Source organism: Artibeus jamaicensis, unplaced genomic scaffold (assembly GCF_021234435.1).
Source record: "Artibeus jamaicensis isolate MK-2021 breed Jamaican fruit bat unplaced genomic scaffold, CSHL_Jam_final contig_233, whole genome shotgun sequence".
In the NCBI taxonomy this organism is placed as follows: Eukaryota; Metazoa; Chordata; class Mammalia; order Chiroptera; family Phyllostomidae; genus Artibeus; species Artibeus jamaicensis.
Window position 1 is genome coordinate 31,216,814 of NW_026521486.1, and position 27,751 is coordinate 31,244,564.

The window sequence follows — 27,751 nt, forward strand, 5'->3', positions numbered from 1 at the left end:
GGAAGAACATTAACAGAATTAAATGATAAAATGTTATATAATTAAAAATAATATGAATTCAAAGAATGCATTTATTTTTATAAATGGGATATGTACATTGAGGGAAAGGAACATTAAAATATATGCCTCAAATTATTTGATCTACTTCAGAGTCCAAGAATCCAGAATAAATATTAATCTTTAAATCAATGGCATTTATTTTTTTAATATTTTATTTATTTTTTTTTGAGATGGAGGAAGGAGGGAGAAATAAAAGGAGAGAAACATGAATGTGTGGTTGCCTCTCATGTGGCCCCCACATGAGGGGACTTGGCCTGCAACCCAGGCATGTGCCCTGACTGGAAATTGAACCAGCGACTCTTTGATTTGCAGCTCACGCTCAATCCACTGTGCTACACCAGCCAGGGCCTAAATCAATGGCATTTATTAAACAGGAATACAAATTTTGAGGAAAAAATCAACATACCTGAATGAGATAAGAAAGGCTTGCAAAGAATCAAAATAATGCAAGAGTATAATTAAAATATATATAGGATAAGGTTAAAAGAAGGCAATGACCAAAAAAACCACAAATCAATGATGAACTTATATTTGAAAACCTATGAGAATATGATGTTCCTTGGTGTGTTCCTTCTTAGGTCCAACTTCTTTGGGACTCTCTGAGCTTCCTGGATTTCCTGGAAGTCTATTTCCTTTGCCAGATTGGGGAAGTTCTCCTTATTATTTGTTCAAATAAGTTTTCCACTCCTGGCTGTTCCTCTTCCCTTTCTGGTACCCCTATAATTCAGATGTTGGAACATTTAAAGATGTCCTGGAGGTTCCTAAGCCTCTCCTCATTTTTTTTGAATTCTTGTTTCTTCATCCTTTTTTGTTTGGTCATTTTTTTTCTTCCTTCTGGTCCACTCCTTTGATTTGAGTCCTAGTTTCCTTTCCATTTTAATCTTGGCTAATGCATCATAATTACATTAGCCAAGATTAAAATGAAGGAGAGAATCCTAGAAGCAGCAAGAGATAAGGGGACAGTCACCTACAAAAGAGTTCCCATCAGACTGTGAGCTGATTTCTCAAAAGAGACCTTACAGGCAAGAAGGGACTGGAAAGAAGTATTCCAAGTCATGAAATCCAAAAACCTACATCCAACATTGCTCTATCTAGCAAAGCTTTAATTTAGAATGGAAGGTCAGATAAAGTGCTTCTCAGATAAGATCAAATTCAAGGAGTTCATCATCACCAAGCCCTTATTATATGAAATGTTAAAGGGACTTATCTAAGAAAAAGAAGATAAAAAAGATGAACAGTGAAAGTATAGCAAACTCACAGTTATTAAGAACCACACCTAAAACAAAAGCAAACTAAGAGGACAGCTAGGTCAGGAGCGAACCATAGAAATGAAGATCACATGGAGGGTTGGCAACAGGGGAATGGGAGAAGGAGAAGGGGGGAGAAGGTACAGAAAATAAGTAGCATAGATGGTAGGTAGAAAATAGATGGGGGGCAAGAATAGTAGGGGAAATATAGAATCTAAAGAAGTTGAGACATGCGGTCATAAACTAAAGGGGGGGAATGGTGAGGGAGGGGGTGTGCAGGGTGGAGGGGAATGAAGGGGGAATAGAACAACTGTAATGGCATAATCAATAAAATATATTAAAAAAAGAAAACCTATGAAAATATGAAAGAAAAAACAAAGAAGCAAATTGTGAAAGAAAGTAGATGATTTAGAGGAAAAACTAAAGCAGCAAACTAAGAAATCTTATCTATTTTGAGGGAGAAATCAAGTCTGTAAATGAAACATTAATCGAGTCTCCAATGCATGTATGCCTTCCTGCTGGCAAACAGACATGAGCGCACACACTGAAGTTTCTCTACATTGTCCCCCATTTCCACACAGCTGGGCTTGTGACCATGATGCTCCTTGAAATGCTGGGGGTTTTTTTCACTTAATTAACTGCTTTTCACCTTTGAGATCTAAGCTCAGTCCCATTTCTTCAATGTCTCTGATTTCTTACTACTTAAAAATCTTCCAATTATATTTGTGGCAACTTAGCACTTATCAAAAGGCTAATTTTACATTTACTTATGTTTATTTGATAACCATCTGACTCCTCTGTTAGTCATCAACTCCAAAAAGTCAGGAGTGGAACTCACTTTACCTGCCTATTTCGTTCCCGACACAGAGCTCAGGACCCGACACACTTGGTGCCTTATCAATTATTTTTGAATGAATGAATGAATAATTAAATTTCAAACTATCAGTCACTTAAAATATGCATTCTATAAATAAAACTCAGAACAGCATGCAAGAATAAAAATAGCTTCACTAAAATCATTGGATGGGGGAGTGATGGTTTCTGATATTCTGAAGATTTTTTTCAATATTTTAAAACAAACATATAAATTTTAAAATGTCAAAAAGTATATTTTGACTGCCATACAGGCTAAGCACAGGAGATAAAAATATTTATAAAATAGAATCTTTGCCATTTGGGAGCCCACAAATGAACTGGAGAAATAAGCCTGTAAACATATGATAATATACACTGTAATAAATACTGTCATAGAAAAAATGTTCATGTCTCTCATTCACAGGAACCATGTTAATCTCTTTTTTTATTTCAACATATGTATTTGTGGAGATTTTACAGAAACGAAATGATTGAAAATTAATCATTACAAATTTGGCAGTGGCCATTGTCACTTTTCTCTGTGCGACATCTACCTTTCCTAAACTACACTGTGCTTACCACCTGGAGCTCAAGGTCAACCTGATGAGAGGATTACAACACAAGCGGTAAAACTGCAACAGGTGCAGCCAAGAGGGGGGCCCCCAAACAGGGATTTGTAATGGGGTCCAGCACTCAGGGTGTTCAGGAAATATTAGAGAAATATATATATATATATATGATGTCCTCACCCCCAGCAGTCTGAGCTGGGGGGTGGGACATGTGGAGCAGGGCCATTGAGAGCTGTTTGGCTTAGCAACAGCTTTGCAGCTAACCCCTAGCATGGTCATTTAACATATCTATAATCTTTAACTGGTTGCATAGATATGTTAAATAGCTGTGGCCATGCTTTGATCCAGGGGGATGGAAGTGACTTCCACCGAAGATGTAACTGGGAGGCAACTCCTCCTGATTACAACAACAGGTGACAGCTTGGCAATGATTGGCTCCATGTCATGGGGCCACACCTACCCAGACTTGCTATAGCAGCCCAGTAAAGCTGGAAGGATACAGGAATGCTGGCAGGTGTAGCTGATTGTGGAAGGACTGGGAAATGGGGCTGCATAGGAAGATTGGCACAGGGATTTAAACCCAGACATGGCAGCCACAATGAATATCACCACGCGGCTCTGGGGTGCTCCCTTTTGCCATGTGGCTTAGGCAGCAAGAGAGACCTTGCCTGGAAGAAAAGGGGTGAAAGGACTCTTATTGGTGGGCCATCAGAAGGTGCCACATGGCTTTGGATTAACTGAAGATCATAGCGGCAACACAGCTGATGGTGTCAGGAGCCTGAATCATGGACTTCTGCTTCTTTTCCTGAGATACAGTATCCTGGACTGGGCAAAGCAGAGAAGGAAAGACTGTGTGCATTTGTGGGTATTCTAAAGGACTTCAGTATTTTAATGAAGACATTAAGTCATTTCTCCAATAATTCCTTTCCTTTTCACCAATCTCTGGCATTGAGAGATGTCTTTCCTCTGGTGGCAGGCAAAGCAAACCTATTATGGGTCGGGGGAACCTCTGGAGAGAAAAGGGGGGTCATTTTGGTAATAATATATTGTTCACCAGCCCCTGGGTCTGTTCGGTAACACCACTTCAGCAACACCATAGAGCATTTCTGACTGTTAACCCACAGACTCACCCCCACCAGCCTCTGCTGATAAACTTGCTACCAAGTTCCACCATTAGAAGTTTCTCCCTTTGAAATCATATATATGATCAAGCATGTCACAGTGTAAGATTCCAATAATTTTTAACAAGTAGCCTTTTTGATACAGGGTGCAGCCAGGGGGGGGGCCCAAAAAAAAAGATTTGGAATGGTGTCCAGAATTCAAAGTGTATAGAAATATTGAAGAGACATATAAGATGTCCTCACCCCTCCACCCCCCAGGGGGAAGGGATGAATGGAGCAGGGCCATTGAGAGCTGTTTTGCATAGCAACAGTTCTGCGGCTAACCTCTGGAATGATTATTTAACATATCTATAACCTTTAACTGGTTTCATAGATATATTAAACAGCTGTGGCCAAGTTTGGAGCCAGGGAGAAGGGAGTGGACTTGGGACTTACGATGTAACGAGGGGCTGCGCTCCTGAGTGAGAAGGCCTGTGTGAGAGCTTTGAAAAGACTGGCTCCGGGACATGAGGGGTTAACTGCCCAGGTGAGGAGAGGGCCACGCGTTTGGGGCAGAATGGAGATCCCTGCAGCCAGGTGAAGAAGAAAGCCACGTGCTTTTGGTGGAGTGCGGACTCCTGCAGCTTTGGTAGAAGAGGCCCACGCGGCTTTGGGGTGCCCCCTTTGGCCGAGTGGCCTGGAAAGCAGGAGAGACTTTGACTGGAACTGGGTACAAAGAACTCTTGCCAGTGGGCCATGAGCGGGTACCACAGTACTTTGGATTAACTCGAGAGATCCTGCCTGCACGATGACACAGCTGACGGTGCCAGCGGCCTGCAACACAGACGTGTGCTCTTTTCCTGATTTACGGTACCCGGAGTTGGGACAGTGGGAGAAGGGAGCGCTGTGTGGGTGTAGGTGTATACCCTAAAGGACTTTGATATTTTAGTAGAGGCATTAGGCCTGAATAGAATTAAATAAATATTTTGTTTCCTTTTCACAAATCTCTGGCATTGAGAGATGTCTTTCCAGTTGGTGGCAGACAGAAGAGCCCACTAGATATTAGTATTTTGTCCTTGGGAAGGGCCCCTGTTGTATAGCAGTTTTTGGTGTCCCTGGGTGGGCCAGATATTGTATTGCCCACCCCCCTCCCTGGGACCTCTTGTTCGGTAACATTTTGATAGGAGTAGAACATCAGGATATTTGGAGAGCAGGAGAAAAGACCACAAAAAAAAAAAACAGATTATAAACATCGAAACTCTTTTGGTCTATTCAGCAAGTTTTAGGTGCCTGATATTCCAATAATGATTCTATACATTTGAACATTTGTCCAAAAAAATGAGGTTTTTTAAGCCACAGTTTTTGAAAGGTTTTATTTGTTTAATAATTATGTGTAATAATCTGTTTCATATCCAGAGTTTGGTTCTGATGATTATTTTTCCAGACTGCTTTTATTGCCTTTTTTTCTTACTATTATTTTTTTATTTTTTTAAATTAATTTTATTTAGTTATTTCTCAACTATTGCCTTTTTATGTCTCATAATATTTTCTTGAAGAACATACTGGAGTATAGGACAATCGATACTGAGATAAATAGTTTTTATACGCAGAGATGAGCACCATCTTCCCTTCTGCTAGGCCTATAGTGTGAGGTTTGTATCCGAGTTGTTGGGAGGGGTTTGGAGTTTGTTGTTGCTCTGGTTACCCTCTGTGCACCCAGGCCTTCAAATTCTTCTGCAGACCTTGCATTTAGGGTTTGCTCCCTATGCGAATTTGGTCTTCCTTTCACCCTGTGTTACCCAGAAATAACTCTCTAGCGGCTCTCCCAACAAAATGCAGGTTAGCATTACCAAGGCAGAGAAAGGGGATGGCTGAGAGGAACTTATTGACTTAAATGGCATTGGGTGGCTTTTGTCCCAAGTAACTCAAGATTCAAATCCTGTTTCTCCCAGCAGAAACACGTCTGTCTCCAAATTTCCAATTAGCTGTTTGCCCAATAACCCTGTTTCACTAATGGGTTCCAGAAAATTTGTAACTTGTATTTTATCCAGCTTTTTCTTATTATAAGGGTGTGGGTGCAACACTTTTCCACTCCACGTGTCTGAGCTGAAATTGAAGTCTCACTCTGACTCCTTTGATGTAAAGAAAAAAGTGTTCCAATTAACTTTATGAATTTTTAAGACCCTTTGAATTATTTGAGAGTACTCCTCTTTCTTTCTGTCATCTGATGCTAGCCAATAGTTCTCCACTAACTAGTAAATTATCTATTTGGCAAGCAAATCTATCATTCTGAAATACAACTTTCCCAAAACAACTTATGTCATAGGCTTAATTCATCAGGCAAGGTTTTCATTTTGGTTCTCTTGAGTTCCTGCTATTTTCTTGGTTGATTTTTTTTAACAGTGAAAGTTTTTGATATATACAGGGTCTGGCACAAACAACACCCCCCTTCTTTTTTTACAAAATCTTTTATTATAAAATCATAAGCATATAATTCTGTAACATAACGAAATCACTCTCAAGCACACCATATAACATTTTAGGTAAAATGTTTAAATTAAAACTATAAATTATTACACCCATATTATTACCCTACGAACCACACTCAAGCAGGTGTTACTTCTACTGGACCCTGTAGTAAATCTTGTTTTGTTAACTCTGGGTTTTTTATCCAAAGATTTATCCCTAGTACCGGTGCGTGAAGAGTTCCAGTGATGCTCTCTTAGCAATATTTCTTATATTCTTATAATCTTTTCATTAATATGAACTCCTAAAGAGCTGATAAAGAAAATAACAAATAATGTCATTAAGAAGGAAGGTGGCACTCATAATCCCACATATACTGACCAATATTTTTCCATAGCACTTACCACCCTCAACACAATAAGGAATTTTTTGTTTCCTCTATTTTCACTGATGTATACCAAACTCCTAAATCAAGGCCACAAGGATCAGGTTCATTACAAGCATTCCATAAAAATATGGTGAAAGGTGCATTTTAAATTTAGTGTAAAGTAAATTGAATAAAAAACAATAAAGATGGAAGAAAAGGTATATTACAAATACATCTGATATTTGGAATGACTACAAGCAGCCAACTTGTTGGAAATTATTAGGTGCAGACTATACTAGTCTGCAAGTAATTTTCATCCCAGGTCTTAAGAAAACATACAGTACTATGAAAAGATAAAGGTTTCCCACCTCATACTAATACATCTAAATATCTTTTCCCCCATATTGTATGCCTTGCTAATATAATTACCTAATCTTTATTGATATACGAAAAATTACATTTGATTTTGTGCACTTCCCTTCTATACAGTGAACTTTGTTAACATTCACTAATTATGACAGTTCATTTGTAGTAACTTTTGGATTTTCTACATGCAAGACATGTCACTGATATTTTTATCATTTTTTTGATCCCTACAAATTTTGTTTGCTTTCCCCCCGTTTCCCTGGCTAGGACACAATATTAAATAGAAATGGTCATAGGAGGCATTATCTTCTCATGCCCAACATTGCCAGGAAAGCTTTAATATTTCCTGTTTAAATATAAAATTGGCTGTAAGGGTTTTAAAATCAGTATTATATCTTGAATATCACATGGAATTTGTGGTGATTATTTTTCTGATTCTAAGTAAATATTCACTTTTAGCCTCATTTTAGAGTCACGATTTTGAAACTGTTTCCTTATATAAGCCCTTCTCTCAAGTTAGGCTCAAAACTCCACACAGCGAGCCCAGCACTGCCAGTGCAGCATCAGGTGGCCTGGGACTAAGCTCCACCCTCCTCCAGGAGCTGAAGGAGGGGTGTCATTCAGCCCTATGCTGAATGCTGTCTTTCAGCCCTATGCTTCTTGACTCTTGGTTGCAAGATGCTCCTTGCCATTTTTCAAGGCTGGATACCCACAGTTCGGGTAGGAAGAAGTTAAAGGGCAAAATACCTTCATGGAAAGCTTTCTTTCTATTTTAGAAAGAAATCCCTTCCCAATTATCAAGCCTCCGCCAATATCTCATTGATCAAAACTGTAATCCCTGTAACGTAGCCAACAGCAAAGGAGATCTTACATTTGCTTCTACTATTCTGTTCCTCAGGATGAGATATTTTTCTTTTATTTCATCAATCCAGAGTCCTCATTTCCCACCAAGCCCTGAATGAGAAGCTTAGGCAAAAAATTCTGATGACTTAGTGAGTCACCATATATCCACAGTGTTTATAGTTACCTTGTACCATTATTTGTTGTTCTGTTTTCTGTGTCTATTCATTCACTGGAACAAAATGACACCAACTCAAATTCTACTTGAATTCTACAGCCTACAACTTAGTTACTAGCTGCCTCACACCAACACACATATTCTCTAGAAATAAGTACAGAAATGAAAAAGTAATTGTGCAATAAACACCATTGGGGAGTGTCAACAACTCATAATTGGAGGACTCAGTTTCATCCCTTTTGGTAAAATGCATTTTCTTTTTATTATTTTTGCTGATGTGTTATTTTTATGAAATATTATTTTAATCATGTTTTATATACACAGGAAAAACCAGAGTACAAAATGAACTAAAATGAAAGATAAATATAACATTCTTTTTTCCTTCTCATGATAATCCAGTATCACAGACGCAAACACTTTTTGTTCTACTATTTTATTTCTTTCAATTTCAGTTTACATTCAATATTATTTTGTACTAGTTTCAGGTATACAGTTAGACAATCATATACTTTACAAAGTGTCATCCCCGATATTTCCAGTACCCTCCTGGCACCATGCATAGTTATTACAATATTATTGACTATTTCCTATGCTGCACTTTATATCCTCATAACTATTTTGTAACTACCAATTTGTCCTTCTTAATCCCTTCACCTTTTTCTCACTGTTCCCCAGACTTCTTCCCTTCCGATAATCATCAGTTTGTTCTTTTTATCTATGAGTGTGTTTCAATTTTGTTTGTTTATTTTGTTCTTTAGATTCTACACATAAGTTAAATCATATGATATGTGTCTTTCTCTGCCTGATTTATTTCACTTAGCATAACACCCTCTAGGTCCATCCATGCTGTTGCAAATTGTAAGACTTTGTTCTTTTTTATGGCCAAATAATATTCCTTCATACATATGTACCACTTCATTTTTTATCCACTCATCTACTGCTAGGCCGAGGGTTTGCTTCCATATACTCACTATCGTAAATAAGGCTGTAATGAAGATAAGGGTGCATATATTCTTTTAAATTAGTATTTTGGGTTTCTTTGGATATATACCCAGAACTGGAATCACTGGGTCATAAGGGATCTCCACTTTTAGTTTTCTGAGGAACCTCTGTACTGTTTTCCACAGCGGCTGCACCAATCGGCATTCCCACCAGCAGTGCATGAGGGCTCCCTTTTCTCCACATCCTCATGGAGCACTTGTTGTTGATTTATTGTACTTCTCTGATGCTTAGTGATGTTGAGCACCTTTTCATACGTCTGTTGGCCATCTGTGTGTCCACTTTGGAGAAGTGTCTATCCAGGTCCTCTGCCATTTTTGTAACTGGATTGTTTGGGGGGGGTTGGTGTTGAGTTGTATGAATTCCTTATAAATTTTGGATATTAACCCCTTATCCAGTGCATCATTGGCAAGTATGTTTTCCCATTCAGTAGGTTGTCTTTTTATTTTGCCGATAGTTTCCTGTGCTGTGCAAAAACTTTTTAGTTTGATGTAGTCCCATTTGTTTTTTGTTTTGTTTTGCTTTCCTTGTCTAAAGAGATATGTCAGAAAAAAAAAGTACTGCTAAGAGAAATGTCTGAGATTTACTGAGGCAACCACTTTTGAGCAATTCAAATAATATGCTTATGCCGATATTTTCTAAGTTATCAAGCTTAGTATGTATTTTAACTTTATGCTATAAAATATGAGGAATGCTTATTCACTCTCTTTCCCTTTACATTTCTTTTCCCAATTTCTGTGTTTTTTGAAGTTCTGTTTTTTAAGAACCTATAAATATTGGTTACATTTAGAATTATAAGTATTAAACTATTTCTAATTTCATTAAGTTAGACTCCCCACAATATTAAATGAGAAAATTGGAGACCCTAGGTTACCCACCACCTGTTTTTCCCTGGTTTCTCTTCCCTACTGTCTGCTATGACATTATCTCTGCTCTGTCATGAGGGAAAGCAAGAGACCAGAACAAGAGCTGGCCTTCCAAGGCCTCATAAACTCAACAACAGAAGTTGTGAGGAGTTAACAAAGCACTCCAACACTCACTGTTGTGGGTCTTTTCTCTTCCACCAATAAGCGTCAAGAGAGAACCCTATGCTTTCAAGTAAAACGCCATCTTTCTGAGTAGAGGACAAGAGTGAGCCCACGGAACTGGGTCCTGAACTGGGTCCAAAACCTTGTCTCTGCAGACCTATTATTCTCCACTGAGAGTGTTCACGTAGGTGGGTGCACTGTGCACAGAGCAAGACTGAGCATTCTCTGATCACTTTATCAATAGAAGTCAAGACGGAGCCACTGATGCTCAAGTAAGACTCTGCTTCTCCGGTTTGTCTCTACAACAAGGGTCGTAAAGGGGCCCAGTCATGATCCCTCCTAATTTTGATCTTCACCAACATGATCTGCCTTGGAATCTCCTAGAACTAATTATGTTGGTCACTCTGAAAGCTTCAGAATTCCAAGTTATCTCTCATTCCCTTTCTCCTAATTTTCATATCTAAATTCCCCACTTACCCACCTTTTCCTCTCAGACTCCATTTCCTAAATTTGCTCTCTTTCAATCTGTCCTCTGGAACGGAGAGTCCTGCATCACCACAACCACCTGTACTCTCAAATCATGAATAAGCCTTCTCTCCACCACTGTACCCTAACAAAAACCTGGGTTTCTTCTGCAGACACTGCTTACATTGTATGTGGTATCTGTTTACCTTTTCTCACAGCTCTGGATATTTATTTAAGAAATAAATATCCTCCGTTAGCTTCCTTGCTCCTCTGTTAGCTTCCAGACCATTTTCTCCACTTTCTCCCCTCCAGGACAAGCAGCTCCAAATCTAACATCATCAGGCCCTACCACACATCTGGAGCTCACTGCTGCGGTCATACCTACCCCGAGTTATACCCTTCATTTTCTGTGGTTTCAGCGGCTCTCTCATGTGTCTCTGTCTTGAATCATGCTTATTTTTAATATATCCAGAGTTGAAGTCTCAAATTTCACAAGCCCCCAAATTAACTCTTAATTCTTCCCCCAAACCTTTTTCTACTCAGTCTTTCTCATCTGAGTTGCTTTTTTTTTTTTTCATACTGCACATCTTATTGTTCAGCAAATCATGTTGGTCTGAAAAATATCTGTACACAGTCCTTCAAGTAACTGGCCTATATCTGTCCAGCTACCAACTTGTATTTTTTCCAACCTACATTCCAGGCTCCTTGTAGGTACATTCTGAATTATGGCCTCTTCCAGGCTGTTCTATCTCATTCCCTTTATATTCCACATAAGTAACCATAATGTATTAACACTCACTTCTCCCATTCTTCCTTTCTATATTCTCCTCACTATTAGGAATTTATATAATTTTTAAAAATATTTTATTTATTTATTTTTAGAGAGAGGGGAAGGGAAGGAAAAAGAATGGGAGAGAAACATCAATGTGTACTGGGGCCTGGCCTGCAACCCAGGCATGTGCCCTGAATGGGAATCGAACCGGCAACCCTTTGCTTCACAGGCCCGCGCTCAGTCCACTGAGCTACACCAGCCAGGGCAGGAATTTATATGATTTTTATACATTGACTATAATTTCAATGGCATAAAGGAGGAAGATAAAGAAAAAGGTAAATATGGCTGTTCATTCTACTCTCTTAAACCCAAAACTCTGCATTCTCCAAAAGGCTCTTGTACTGTATCCATAAGTTATAGAATAATACTGTGAGTAGATTCAGTCGTTTGTTTGTTTGATAAAGTAGATTTAGTTTCAAACGTGTACCTTGAATTTTATTAATTTCAGTTTCATAACCGAAGCTACTTTTAGAAAGCTTCATTCTCTAACACAGTTTACAGAGAACTGGTGCTCGCGTGTTAATGTCGGCACCATGAGTGGCAGTGATCCTCGGAGACCTCCTGACCCGGGGGGTGGTGCTTCTTTCAGAATGTCTTCACCAGCAGCCTCTAAGGACCAGTGTTTTTCTAATATCACTCTTTCCTTCTGTGGCTCAGACACTTGTTTTAAAGCGAGTCTCCTGGTGTGAATTGCTGAAAAAAATTCCAACAATCTTTGCCAGATAATTTTTAATAACCTGATTTAGTTTGGCAGTACTATGGCCAAAATGAACAAATATATGACAAATAATAAAGCAGGGAATGAACTGGAAGCATATGATGGCACATTGATGAGCAATCGATTTTCAAAGAGTCACATGTGGAAAAAATAGGAGGAGTTCAAGAACAATTTCTAAATAAAACAAGAAGACATAGGGTTCTTTTACTTGGAAGTAATATGAATAAAATACCTAAGTATTCACTTAAACAGGATGAGAATTTCAGTCTCTAAATAACCCTAATATCAAAGCAGAAATTTAATAGAATTAAATAGATTTTCATAACAGGAAATTTTTAGAATCATTTGGAAAAGGAGATGTCAGAAATATACATAAGTTAAAAGAGAAATTGCTATTACAACATACAAATAAAGCTGGCTTTAATAGACTGTTTCGAGGGTTGTTGTAAATGTCCATTTGAGGAAAATCGCAAGTGCCATTAGTGTGCCAGAAATACCATTAGAGAGCACATGTTTTCATCTTCAGTACAAAAATCTTTTTTGAGGTTCTTAAAGATCAGGAAAAGTTAGCTGCAGTACCTCTACTGATTTTAAAAACAATTAAGTTATAGTGTGCACTCCAACTCTGGGAAACACGATATAATAAGGCATTACAGTTTAGTTTTCAATTCATCATTATTCAAAACTTTGGAAATTTGGTCCATTTCTTGGCACTCATTTTCCTTCCCTGGAACCTTGGCCTCGACAGGCACAGTTCCTGTAGAGTCATTGTCACCAGGTAGCTGATATTTCCTCAAAATAATTAGGATCAAAATGGCTGGAATAAAGCTTAATCCTCTTAGTGTTATTGGCAATCCAAGGTAGAGATATCTATCAAAAAATAAAAAGTCAGAACATATTAAATCTTCCATAGACAGTGTGGTGAATACAAACCCGTTTTGCATATCTTTAATTATATTAGTATTTTATTGTCACAAGAACAGCAGCAGCTGTGTTGCATGTTGATCATACATAAGCAACTTTGTGCAACTTGCTCCTTGCTTGTTAAAATGTTTTTTTTTAAGAATTTTTCATCCAGAAAGTCCAGTTTTTTCTTCTTTTCTAATCTTTTGCTGCTCTTTTTATTTTATTTATATTGACTAGACTCTTCAACTTAAATTTAATATTAACAGTGATTGCATTTTTATTCCAGTGCTTAACATGAACGCTCCCAAGGAATCACTGTTGATTAGCATCAGTTCACTGAAGTTTTGGAAAGCTAGCCTTACAGGCCTCAGGATCTGGTGCTTTTAGTGATGCGAATTTTGATCGATTCAGTTTAAATAGCTATAAAAATGTCCATGGTTTTTACATATTATAGTAAAATTTTGGTGATATATTATTTGTTTAGAAAATTCTCATTTAACATGCTTCCAAATTATCTCAAATGTATAAGTAACTGTACTTACATTCCCTTTTCTATTCTTATTTTTTAAATATATTTTATTGCTTATGCCATTACAGTTGTTCTATTCCCCTTTTCATTCCCCTCCACCCTGCACACCCCCTCCCCCACCATCCCCCCCTTTAGTTTATGACCATGTGTCTCAAGTTCTTTAGATTCTATATTTCCCCTACTATTCTTGCCCTCCCCATCTATTTTCTATCTACTGTCTATGCTACTTATTTTCTGTACCTTCTCCCCCCTTCTCCTTCTCCCACTCCCCTTTTCTATTCTTAATAACGTTTGTGTCACCTCTCTTTGTCTTTTCATATAATTGTCATTATTATATTTAAACTTTTCAAAAACACGATTTTAATATTTTGGTCGCATCTATTAATTTCTGCTTTCTACTTTCATCTTTCTACTTCTCAAATTTTCTTTTATTATGAAACATTTCAAGAATACACACAAAAAAAATAAACATCCTTACTCACCACTCAGGTTTTTTAAATAACTAAATTTTGCTGCTCTTATTTCAGACCACTTCAGAAGAAAATACTAATACATTTAAGTCCCCATGTACCCCTGTTGATCTTATTGCCTTCTAACCCATCCCAGATATAACATTATGTTAAATTTTATAAATTTTGTTCCTAGCTTATTTTTATAGTTTTACAGAGGATAATTATACATCCATGATTACACAAGTATTTTACATATTTTTACATTTTAAAAATTTGCCAAAATACAGTCTGTTTTATTCTGAAAATTTCTATATTAGCTCACCCTTTTGAAACTATGTTTGTACATGCAGTTTCACTTTATTTGCTAACTGTTGCACCATATTCCATTGTATGAACATACCACATTCATTAGTTTCCTCTCGGACACTTTTATTGCTTAAATTTTTCTAAAGGAAAAATTTATTGCAGACATTACTGCAATAAACTTCCTTTTACATGTTTCCTTGTGCATGTGAGCAAGAGTTTCTCTAAAATATAGCTAAGGGTCTCAGATGTGGAGTATGCAACTGTGTAAATATTGCCCAATAGTTCTCTCAATAGTTCTTTTTATTTACGATCAGTAGCGCAGGCGAATTCCTATGCTCCCCACTTACGTTCCACCATTCTTTATCGTCGATAGCCTCTCCTGTTGTAAGAAAAATTTTAAATTTTGTATGCAGCCACATTTTCTCATTTCTTGCTCTCTAGTTTGTGTTTAATGCCAACCCAAAGCAAAAGCAATAAAGATTATAAAGATATTAGGACCTGTTGTTGCTCATCACCTATTAGCTATTGGTGCAATTTTCATTTCTTGTAAGTTTAATGTTTATTTCTCTGGGTAACTTCTATATCATTCTTTTTTTTACCTCAATGGTTAATAATTTTACTGTGATATGTGTATTTATATGTATCCTGCTAGGCATTTGAAATGCACTTTTGATCTGAAGTTTTCCATCTCTTTTAAATTCCAGGAAATTCTAAGTCATTAATTCTTTGATTTATTGCTATTTCCTTCATTCTGTTTTTTAGAAATTTCCTGAAATGTATCCTTAGTTAACTGTTCTTTAATATTATTTACTTGTAGTTAATTTTTATGTAATTGGTTCTGATCATTAATTTACATTTTAGATAAATTCCTCTGTACTCAATCACACAGACTTTAAATGTATTACATATGTAGGATTCCCTTTATTATCTCACTGCTATATACACTTAATCTCTCATATTTCTAAGTGTTCTTTTTGATATTCTCATTTTTTCTAGTTTTTTCATCATTTCTTATTCACTTTTAATGGATAGCGAATGCCATCCATTTACTATTTTTAAACCTATTGTGCTGGCTAAGCATACATATTTTAAAACTGTCATCATTTCATCCCTTCATCCTGTCACTTTAAAACTCTTAAATTTAATCTGGGATCAGGTAAATGTTTCAATTGGTGATTTACGTGCTTATCTCTTTAAATATTGGACTTATTCATGTGTTGTTGATTTTTAGCGTACAAGCTCCTTCAGAGTGTGTTGTTGGTGGTGGTGTTTTTGGTTTTCTTTTCTTGCTCCATCTCTTTGCATCACTCCTCCAAATCTGATAAATTTGCCTTTGTTTTGTCCAATTCCCCAGGTTTTTAGGCCAGCCTAGTTGTTATAAGGGTGGTTTTTCATAGTGATGCTGGAAATACTCACAGAGGGTGCACATCACTTGCTTTAGTTCTTTGGTGCATTTGTGTAATATTCCCTCCTAACTAATACAGCGATGAGCTGCAAAAGGTTGTGTGTTTTTTTTTAAAAAACTCTTTTACAATGAGGTTTATATTACTTTCTTTGGGCTGTTGTAACAAAGCACCACAAACTGAATGGCATAAACAAACAAACAAAAATATTCTCTCACAGTTCTGCAGGCTAGAAGTCTGAAATCCAGGTGTTGGCAGGCTCAGGCTCCGTCAGACGGGCTCAGGAAAGAATCCTTGCCCTGCTCTTCCTCCCTGAGACTAGCTACCGGCAACCCCAGCACGCTCTGGTCTGTAGGTGCATCCCTGCAATCTCGACCCCTGTCACACATGACATTCTCCTGATGTGTCTGTGGCGCTGTGTCTCCTTTCCCCTTCTTAAAAGGACACCAGTGATTGAATTTAGGACCCATTAGATCCACTATGACCTCGTCTTAATTTAACTAACTCCATTAGCAAAGACCTTGTATCCAAATAAAATATTCCGAGTGTATAGGCAAACGTGAAATTTTGAGGAGCACTATTCAACCCAGTCCCAGGGGTGTTCTACCCCACTATTCGGATCAAAGCATTGACTCTGGATCTAGTCTCTTAAGAAGCACTTTATTTCTCCTTTAGAAGCTGATGTCCCAGAAGCCACTGCCTGGTTCTAGGTTTACAGTGTTCCTATTCAGCCTTTGAACTCAGCTGTGTTTATTCCCTTTATGTTTCTGTTCAATTTCTGGTTCAGCAAAACAGGAAGTCCAGGGTGATGTTTATTTTGTCTTCGAACCTGGATATGTACCCTTTGGAATTATAAAAATATGTAGCTTACTGAATCACCTATCAGATGGTATTTTTGTTGTTTTCTTTTAAAATTTGAGTTCATTAATACTCAATCTTTTAAATATGTACATATTCAAAGTTCTAAATACACCTTTGAGTACTGATTTAGCTTCATCTCGTAAGTTTCCTTATTTCATGTTTTCATTGACATAAAGTTCCAGTTAATTATTTTGTTATAATTTATTCCTTCAACCATGAGTAACTCCAAACATGTGGTGTTTGGCAATATTTTTATCATAGATTTCTCATTCTGTAACAGGGTGCAGGCAAGAGGGGGGTACCAAATAGGAATTTGTAGTGGGGTCCAGAACTCAAGGTGCCTAGGAAATATTAGAAAAATATATAGGATGTCCTCACTCCTCCGTGCCTACAGGTTTGAGTTGGGGGTAGGGACACAAGGGCAGGGCCGTAGAGAACTGTTTTGTACAGCAACAACCTTGCAGCTAACCTCTGGCATGGTCATTTAACAAATCTATAACCTTTAGCTGGCTTCACAGATACGTTAAATAGCTGTGGCTGTGCTTTGATCCAGGGGGATGGAAGTGACTTCCACCCAAGATGTAACTGGGAGGCAACTCCCCCTGATTACACACCTGTACGACAGCTTGGAGATGATTGGCTCCACGCCATGGGGCCACACCTGCCCAGACTCACTATAGCAGCCCAGTAAAGCTGGAAGGATATAGGAATGCTGGCAGGTGTAACCTGCAGAGAAAGATCGAGGCAGGCATTTTATCCCAGACATGGCAGCCATTTAAGAGAGAACCATGTGGCTTTGGCAGAGTAGGGACTCCCTGAAGCTTGGGGAGAATGAGGACCACATTTGTGGCTGTGGGGTGCTCCCTTTTGCTACGTTGCTTGGGAAGCAGGAGACACTTTGCCTAGAAGAAAAGGGGTGAAAGGACTCTTGCTGGTTGGCCATCAGAAGGTGCCACATGGCTTTGGGTTAATGGAAATCGTGGTGGCGACACAGCTGATGGCACTGGGAGCCTGAATCACAGACTTCTGCTTCTTTGCCTGAGATAACAGTGCCCCGGATTAGGACAGAGGGAGAAGCAAGGACTGTGCTCGGCTGTGGGCATCCTAAAGGACTTTAATATTTTAATGAAGACATTGGGTCACTACTTAAATCTGTATAGCTTTAAATAAACATTCACTTTCCTTTTCACAAATCTCTGGCAAATCATCTTTCCTCTGGTGCGGGGTCCTTTCAGTAATAGTATATCATACCCCACCTTGGGTCTGTTCTGTCACAATTTCATTGCACTGGGGACAGAAAACAGAGGTTGTAAAGTATCAATACTGAGAATTTTTTTAAATTTTCTTTGTGACATAGTACCTGATAAATTCTTATAAATGTTTATTATAGATGTGAAAAGAATCCATATTCTGATCATTGGGTTAAAAATTGCTGTGTACTATGATATAACTGTTATGTAATTTGGTGGGTCAAATATTCTGTATTTATGCCAATTTTATCTTTATATTTCATATTCACTTTTTGGAGAAGTGTGTTGAAATTGTAATCTACAATCTACTCTGTAGATTTTTATTGTAATTTTATGAATTTTTGTTTTATATATTTGAAGTTATGTTGCTATGGATTTCTATGGGCTCATAACTATTACATATTTTTGGTAAAGTGTTTATTTTATTATTAAGTAATATTCTCTTTAACTCTACTAATCCTTTTCATTTTAAATTCTGTTTTATCTCATAGTCATTAATATATCTATAGAAGCTTGATTTAATATATGCCTGGAATGTCTTTTCTGACCTTTGTCTTCAAACTTTCTTTGCATTATAGTTTTTAGTCTATCTCTCATAAGCCACATATAGCTAGAATTTTGAAAATTCTAATGTGAAAGTCACTATCATTTAAAAAGCAAGTTCAATTGGTTACATTTGTCATGAAACCTGGCATATTTAGGCTTAGTTTTTTAACTCATTTTGTATTTTCCTATTTCTCATTACATTGAATTTGTAATATTTTTTCCATTCTATTAATGGGAATAAGTGTAAGTGATCATGCTTAATTTTGGCATTCAGCAGTGTTCCTGTTCTCAAAAACTATCAAAGAGTTTTAGATTTTCCCCGGATTTCAATCTAAATGGTGAGTTTGCCACAGTGGCACTGATGCTGGCAGAAAGCACAGGACTTCATGGTCGGAGACAAAGGACTTTTTTACTGACATATTTAATGTCAGGTTGTTTACCTTAACCCCAAGTCCCAAAGGGGTGACACAGAAGGAGATGCTGGTGAGTGTTGTACACCCAGTGGATTTGGGTCACAGCTAAGAAATCCTGAGTTGAGGAAATTCCAAACTTTGAAATGGGTTGCAAGTAAATCTACCAATATTAGCCCAGAAGGAGATTTTATCTTCATCATGCTGGACACTCTGCTCCAGAAGGAAACACTATCCATATATTCCAAGGACAGGTACTGTTCAAACATCCTTGAAAAGGGAGTCCAGTACAAAAGCCCCTGCTAACAAGCTAGGCAGAAATGCAAGGGGACCATGGAGAATTCCCTACCCACGCTATCTACCTCTTGTTTCTATACTTGTATTAGTTTATGGTGAATTTTCTCATGAGAACACTTTATTAGCCATCCTAATTAATCTGACTGATGGAGGATAGTACCAATTATATAATCATCTTGTCTGAAATAGCATTTACTTAAGGCTGCTATCTACGGGATTCTAAGTAGCAGGATGAAGACAACCTACACTAGGAACCCTTGGGGTTTCTCAGCTATGATGCAAATCCATCACCTGCACAGTATGTGGTTGGACCTGCCTCCTCATTACCCCTGTGGCACCATGGGAAAAGGGGAACTGACAAAAACAGGAATCTTAGGCTGTCTGCTCTCTTCACTGTTCTTAACAGCAAAGTCCTTGACAGCCCTTTTACTGATCAAGATTAGATCTTAGAATGTTTTAAACAAAACTAAACTGTTTTCTAATAAATTAAAGATTTTTCTTACTGCCTCATTAGAACTTAACACAAAATTAAACCACATTTAGGTATCAAATGAAAAAGAACTTTTTGTTTTGGATGGTATCAAATCAATACCAGAAAGAGAAGAAAAGAAACAAGGGGAAAAAATGAAAAATAACTTAAAGTAGAAAGATTAAAAATGGGAGAATTTTGTTCAAAAACAGGTTAATATGGCCCTGGCTGGTGTAGCTCAGTGGATTGAGCGCGGGCCTGCGAACCAGAGGATCGTGGTTCGATTCCCAGTGAGGGCACATGCCTGGCTTGCAGGCCAGTTCCCAGCAGGGGACACACGAGAGGCAACCATACATTGATATTTTTCTCCCTTTCTCCTTCCCTTCCTCTCTAAAGATAAATAAATAAAAATCTAAAAAAAATAAAAAACAAACAAAAACAGGTTAATATTATCATGTCTTGCTCAAAATTATATTTATATTAACAAAAAAAAGCCTTTAAGAGACATGAAGAATATTGTGTCAGAGAAGTTTAATGAGGGAAAAGTATCACTTTGGAGAGCAGAGGTGGATGGTGCTAGAAGGTAAAGATTCAAGCTAGTAAGATACTAAAATGACGGATCATGAAATGGGAATACTTCAGAGCAGCGATTTTCTACCAGTGTGTTATAGCAGGCGTGTGCTACGAGAGTTTTTAAAGCATGCAGCCCTTGAGTATCTAGTCAGGGGCGCTGACCTCTTTTCCCGTAGATTGTCAAATAAAAAAAATGACAACCACCAACCCAGCAATAACTGTCCAGTGTGAATGAATCAAAATTATATCTACTTTTGTCATGTATTAATTTTTTGCTGCAGAATTTTAGTAATTAGTGTATGTGTGCCATGAGACAAAAAAAGGTCACTGTGGAGAGTAATGTCACTTAGATAGGTAGTGCATGTACCTTCAATAATGCATTCACTGCAACCCAGTTCACAAATCACATTTTGAAAGGCTAGGTTGAGGAAATCATCCATATTTTACTTATCCGTACTTTGAAGATACTGAGGAAATAAAATTGTAGTATGTAAGTAAAAATGGAGATATTGTTTCCATATCTATTCTGGAAACAAAGCAAAAAAAGTTGACTAGTCACGACAAAATATTAGACATACTGGTGCCATTTTATACAGTCTAGGCTAAGAAAACAAGTCTAAAAAATTTATCTTTACCTGAAGGTGGTAGAATTATATATCCTGCATGCTCCTGACTCACCACATTTAAAAGTTGGCCAGTGTAAACATGTGGAGTCCATTAAAGCTCCAAAATATATAGGTGCAGGGATACCAGCTACAATGAAAAAGAGAAAAATCCATCAACAGGGTAAAAATTAGGATACATTGTTTTGTTTGGAAGTGTTTCTATTTCCCCTATTTGTAAAACCAAGTTTAACAAAACGTAAATTTAATACTTTAAATTTGATTTTTGGAAATTAGAAATTACTTTTATCCTTAAAGCTTCTAGATTATAGAGGATCAGTAATCTTATGGACAAATGCAACATAAAACCTACTGATGGAGAAAAACATTGAATTAATGATTACATTTTTTTCTGTAATGTTTGGGCCAGTCATATATACATTTTACTTTAACATAGCATTTTCTATTCATTGGATTTTCAAATCCAATAGATGAAAAATAAAATTAAGGTCAAATGGGACTTTTTTAAGTAAAAGAGGGAAGTTCTTTATCTCTTCTTGTAGGAATTACAAGAAGGAATTACAGAGCACTATTAAAAGCGGGAGGAATATAGAGACTGCATTTACTTAGCATTTAGTAATGGTCTGATACAATGTTAGAAAAAATGACTGCTCTTACCAAATGCTCTCGTGGAAAACATATGTAATCCCACACCAAGAGATTTATGTTCAGGCTTGATACACCTAAAAATAAATTAATAAATTAATAAAATCCAGATATTAAACTCTACGTTATAATCTTGGCAAGAGATTGAGGAATAGAGATGTGAAGAAAGCTGAAAGCATAATTAAGTACTTGCCTTATTAGGGAGTAGATATTCATACTGAGAAGTTTTGAAACTGATGAGAGAAACAAAAACATAGCTAAGAATTTCAATAATCGGGTCAACCATTTGAGAGATAATACCTTTCAAAACAGAAGAAAAAATCTAGTATGTACCATGTAAAACAATAAAAAGAAGCAAAGAGAAACAATAAAAAGAAGCAAAGAGAAAGTCCAATAAATGAAATACGTGAAATAAAATGGCAAGAAGAGCCACGTTACAATAATTATAGTAAACATGAGTAGGCTAAATTCACCAGTCTCACAGTACAAAATCAGATCTAGCAAACTGTTTATGAAGTGAAATGAAAGAACTGAAGATTAAAATTAAAGGGAAGGAAAATTATATAACAGGAAAGAAAAAATAGAGTTTTCTTTAAAATAGAAAAAATAGAAAAAACTCTATTTTTTCTTTCCTGTTATATAATTACCACCTAGCACTGCAATTTTAATGACCACCTAGCACTGCAATTTTAAGAGTTTGCATTAAGCATTATTGACTTATGAAATTTTAAAGGTAGCACTGTGAGTGTTCATCTGTTGGCTTCTCCCTTTGTTACTTCTATTACCACCTAGCACTGCAATTTTAATAAGAAGCAAAAGGAAATTCCTTTAAAAGGAATGATGAAAAGATAAAGAAAATTGAGTGCTGGTGGTAATAGAAGTATAGTGATCAAAGGCACATCTTCGCCTACAATGCCACCTCTAAATATGTAAATTTTTAAATGACATAATTATAAGGAGAAACACATCAGAAATGTTCAGAGATTTTGACAGACATTCCTGAATTGCTGATGGGTTAAGCAGACAAAAAACAATTCCAGATTTACACAATTCAGATAATGCAAAGATTTACTTCAAGAGATATGGAAACTATACCTAGAAATGCAGAAGATATACATAAAACACTAAAAAATTAGCATGCGTTAGGCACCAAAGAAAGCATCAATATTTCTCCTCAAAACTCCACATCTTTCAGATCGTGTTCTCTGAACCTAAAAATGAGATAAAAATAAAAATATACCTATAAAAAGTTTCCATATATATATATATATATATATATATATATATATATGGAAGTTATGTAACACACTAATAAGTAATAAACTAATTTCAATTTATGGATACTTATGACTAGAAGGAGTGGAGAATGAAATGAAAATGATAAAACTAAAAAAATGAAACGAGAGAAACCTTACTCCAATCTATGACAATAAGGTGCTATGGAACTGAGAATGATGACTAACTTAACTCTGCTTCTGCGTTCCAATAAAACATGAAGAAAGGAGAAATAAATGTAAACTTTGTTTGGTAGGCGTGTTGAGAATTGTTTATTAGGCACAGAGAATACTGTAATGGAAAGCACACAGGTACAATATACCAAAGCCTGAGTCCTACTTCTGTAATTTCCTAGTCTTAGTAAGCCTTTCACCATTTGTGTCTCGCAATAGCCAAGTAAGAGAGTTGAGCACTTATTATTATGTCCACTTTTTATTTAAAAAAATGTGGAGCTCAGAAAGGTCCAGTGTCCTGCCTAATGCCCTGTAGATAGTAATTGGTGAGACAGGCTTCTAACAGCTTTTCTCTGCTGTCTTTACAGGTCAGACCATAGGCTAGGAGTGCCAGGCAACCACTCTATCTACCAAAATGCCTGTTTGATACGGTCTACCTCAAAATATAAATGTGTCTCTTTTTGTGTTAAACAATGAGAATCTCACTAACTCAACTGTAAGAAATAAGAAAAGAAACAAAGGGAGAAGCCAACAGATGAACACTCACAGTGCTACCTTTAAAATTTCATAAAGGTCAATAATGCTTAATGCAAACTCTTAATGGATGATAGAGTAAAGCACTGAATTGTTAGATATCTTGGGCTCCAACTGGCTTTCTTAAAAAGTTGCCTTAATACATGACCAGAAAGGAATCTAAATTAAAAAAAAAAACACAATAATTTGTGTACCTCAGGAGAACCATATATCCAGGAATGGCGGATAAAGAATAGATGAAACTGCTGATGGACGACAAGATTAAAAAGTACTGGAGCATCATGGAACAGTCGGGGCCTCGGGCACACAGCCCAAGGACTGCAGACGAGTTTCCTGAGGTTTGAATGCAGCTACAGTTTTGGAACACCTGACAAAAATAACATACGATCCTATTTAGGGAAGAAAACTTTAAACACGAATCTCGAATATTTTCCACATCACCAGTTGGATCAGGATGGAGACTGTTTACATCCTTTATTCTCATCTCCTTTGTAGTGTCTCTCAGGATCACAACAAAAAAACCCAAAACATAGAAGGGTCGTCTCAGAAACAGTGTCCGTCTTTAAATATAGAGTCTGGCACAAATAACACCCCTTTTATGATAAAATCTTTTATTACAAAATCATAAGTGTGTAATTCCATAACATAGCAGTATCACACTCAAGGATACCACATGACATTTTAGGTGAAGTGTTCTAACCTGAAGTCATGATTTTTAAAAATACATACTGTTTTGCCACAATACTAAGTATGACAAGCAAAATTTCTTTTAGAATGTTCTCTTGAAATATTTAGATACTTAGGATAAATAAAGCTTTGTTTCAAATAATATGGTTTATTGAAAAACAGGCTAAAGTTAATTAACCTTTTTGAATTCTTATGTTCAGGTGTTAATAAGAATCAAAATTTACATTTTACTTTGATCACCAGCCACCTTTTAGGCAAGAAAATGCCTAATTCTATCATAGAAAGCTTCCAGAATGTGAAAAACATGGAAAATATGTACATAGAGAAAAAAAAAAGTGAAACAATTAGCTGGATAATTGGGATCAAAACTGCCAACTTTATATCAATAATAAAAATATTTCAGTCCAGATTATTATTTTTTTAATTGCCTGAGTAATAATGTTGACTGCTATGAAATTCAATACCAGTGCTCAGGCACCACAAAGATTTAAAACAAGCTATAGGAAATAAAAGTGTAGCAAATCAAGTGAGCCTATGAAAAAAGTAAGTTTAATTTTTCCACAAAAAATTAATTTGGCTTTAAAGAAAAGCTTTAATTGTAATGGTATCAAGTGCGGGCCCAGTTCACAGTTGGAAAACACCAATGCAGGTCATTAAACAAAATTTCTGTTAAAAAAAAAACAAAATGGCGATAGGTCGTGTTACCATTTTTAGTCCTGTTCCAAAGAACGTCTCACAGCCAGCCAGACAGGCTGACATATAGGACAGCCCGTCGCTCCCACACACGGGGTCCCACGTTTTCGTCGGACAGTTGCAACCTGCGTTGCAGTCAGCAAGGATGTCATTTCCAGCGTGGGAGCCTTGTTGCATTCTGAAATGATGTAAAATAATGCCATGAATATTGAAAGACTGTTAGGAAATTTTTTTTCATTTCAGTCCGCATTTAAATTTCTCTCTTCCCTAAAATAGAAACAGAAATGTTCCCACCATCGATGTGTGACCTGGGGGCTACAGATATGGCAGAAAAGTCAGACTTCGGTGACTACGTAGCCACTTTTTCAATGATTTAGTTCAGATAAACAAACAGCCAATCAAATCAACAGGCATTAATTGAGTGCCTACCACATGGAAAGTGTTTTCCAGGTTTATGGGAACTCAAAAACAAACTCGACCTAATCCCTGTGGTTGATCCATATTGTGGAAATTAACAAGAGAGATCACATCTTAAAAAGGCAAGTTCAAAGGCTCACTTTAAGATCAAAATATGTAAGTTCAACACATAATATACATAATACATTTAGTTCCAGAAACATAACTACATGTGTAAACCAATACATTCTTCTAGTACAAAAATGAATCAGGAACTGAAATCAGAAACAACCAGTGTTGCCATTTTGATGGCCACCCATGCAGGAAGCCAGCCCAGGCAACCTGGTCAGCCATCAAGCCCCTCCTACGGCCCCACTAAGGCAGGAAGCCAAGCTAGGACCCCTGCCTTACTGTTAAGTATGGCCTCTGGCTCCACATAACCAAATAACCCAGGGCAGCCTCAGAGCCTGGCCCTCAGCACTACCGGACTGTGGCGCCAATCCTGCAGCCAGCGCGGTCCAGCAGCAGAACCCAGCCTGTGCCCCACCCAATGGCTGAACACAAGCTGCGACCTTGCTCGGTCAGAGAACCCAAGCAGTGACCCCACCTAACCATGCAGCATGTTCTGTGGCCTCACTCAAGGAGAGAATGGGGACAGTGAGCCTGCTCGACCAGGGAGCACGACCTCGAGCTCACCCAACCTTCCTGTAGACCCAGGTAACCTTCAAAGTACGTATCTAAAACTATTCAATAGTGAGACATGACTACACAAATATAAGAATTTGTATATGAATTAATGTATCCTGCACGAGGATTCAGTTATGCTAAATTTAAGCCTTTTGTGGAAACACGTAAAGGCCATTGAGACTGTATAGTCAACTCTTAATTTTATCCACTTACAGAAGTATAAAATATATGGATAACATATCCTCCTGCAACCTAAAATTATAGGTAGTTTCTTTTGATCTCCACTTTAATATCCACTAGGATACATGTAATCATAAACTCACCAACCCTATGATATGTTCCCAACTTTTTTAATAAACCTGGAGCCCGAATGTACAGGTACAATTGGCAGATGAAGGAAAGATGAAAGACCGTGGATTACTGACTGCCATTAACTCCAATTAGCAAATGATTTGGTCATGGGTAATCACTGGAGAAATATGTTGTTAACTATTCAAAGTGTGTAACATTCTTTAGTAAAAAACATACCCTTTATAAGAGGTGGTTAAGCCAGCAACTGCAGAATTTTCACAGACCATGAGAAAACACAAGAAGTAGAGAAAATAGTCTATTAAAGACAACCAAAAGGCTACGTGGGCAGCTCGTCTGACAGTAATCTTGAACTTTTTCATAATTAAACCTCCAAATATATATCCAAAGCATATCGGAGGTAAGTTATAAACACCTATAAATGCAAGAAAAATGTCATTTACAATGCGATTTAGCAAAGGAACAAATATGACTTTACTTCTATTTAACATGTCTCTCAAACAAAACCATTTAGGTCCAATTCACAGTAAAGGTGGCTGACTGAATTTTATCCCTACTTAATTACGTGTGATATGCAGAGATATTTTTAAATGTCCCTCAGTGTCAAAGTATATTTTGAAGGCTATTATTATCACTCATTTAATTAATTATAGGAGATGTCTTCCAGGCAGAGACCATGATCTAAATACCTTTTCTTAGGATTCAGGTGGGAGTGACAAGTCAAAGCTCACCAGTAATTTATCTTTCCATTTTGGGAGATATACATGTATGATTTACATAATTTTTCTGTTGTTTATGTCCACTTTGGTTGTTAAGAATTTGACTCACTTTAAGGTACTTTAAGAGATTACTGCTCAGCCTGTAATTGTCAAGTGTACCTACATTTCATGTCTTTCAGCTACTGCTGCTACTACCTACATCTGCCTCCAAAAAGGGAAAAAGAAGAAAAAGGAAGATACAGCCAGAGGTTGCATTCTTCCTTGTCAGCATCTGCTGACTGAATCATACCCTTGGGAGAGGTTGTTAAAAATCCATCAGAGAGCCCTGCACGGGGAAACTTGGATTTGGTATGGCTAAGGTGGGCACCAGGTATCTTAACTATTCATTGTAGGACACATGGATAAAGATAATAGTAAATTCACTCTCAAAACTGTAAAAGATCCCTGGAGAAACCTAAAGTTTGTGTGGGAGACGGCTCGGGGTGGGAAGGAATGGTTTGGGGGCTACAGAAATACCTCAGACCACCAGGGGGAGTAGGGGACCATGGAATTCATGACTAGGAGCCAAGAGTAAAATCTTGAGAGTAAAACACTCCTAATGAATTAACTCTTGCCTTCTTTTTTTTCACTAATGGATTGCTTATCTGAAAATTGTATCAAATCTGTGCAGTTACTCAATGTTTCCACAAATATTTTGAATGTGCATTCTGACTGGAGAGAAAGAGAACAGAGAAGAAAGCCAGGCTTTCTCTTCCTGCCTACCCTTTGTTGATTTCATGGGAGAACAGAAGGAAGAAATGTACCAGAGACAGAAATATCCCAACAGGTTTTATTTTAGGAGTTCCCTAGACACATCAGCACTCTGATTACCATTTTATGGGTGGGGGAGGGGGAGGAGAGGGGGAGAGTGAGCTCCGG

General features: G+C 37.2%; 1 protein-coding gene across 6 annotated transcripts in view; it reads right to left on the reverse strand.

The window, feature by feature from the left end:
• Window positions 1-11,757: 11,757 nt before the first annotated feature.
• Window positions 11,758-27,751, reverse strand: part of SLCO1A2 (solute carrier organic anion transporter family member 1A2) — a 76,495-nt gene continuing 60,501 nt past the window's right edge. For all 6 annotated transcript variants that reach the window (XM_037136657.2, XM_037136651.2, XM_037136656.2 and 3 more), the window contains 6 exons: window positions 26,334-26,529; window positions 24,735-24,900; window positions 23,537-23,709; window positions 21,373-21,437; window positions 20,728-20,845; window positions 11,758-12,960 (listed from right to left, as the gene is read on the reverse strand). In XM_037136657.2, the coding sequence (XP_036992552.2) occupies window positions 12,741-12,960; window positions 20,728-20,845; window positions 21,373-21,437; window positions 23,537-23,709; window positions 24,735-24,900; window positions 26,334-26,529 (938 nt within the window). In that variant the 3' untranslated portion in view covers window positions 11,758-12,740. The remainder of the gene's footprint in view (window positions 12,961-20,727; window positions 20,846-21,372; window positions 21,438-23,536; window positions 23,710-24,734; window positions 24,901-26,333; window positions 26,530-27,751) is intronic.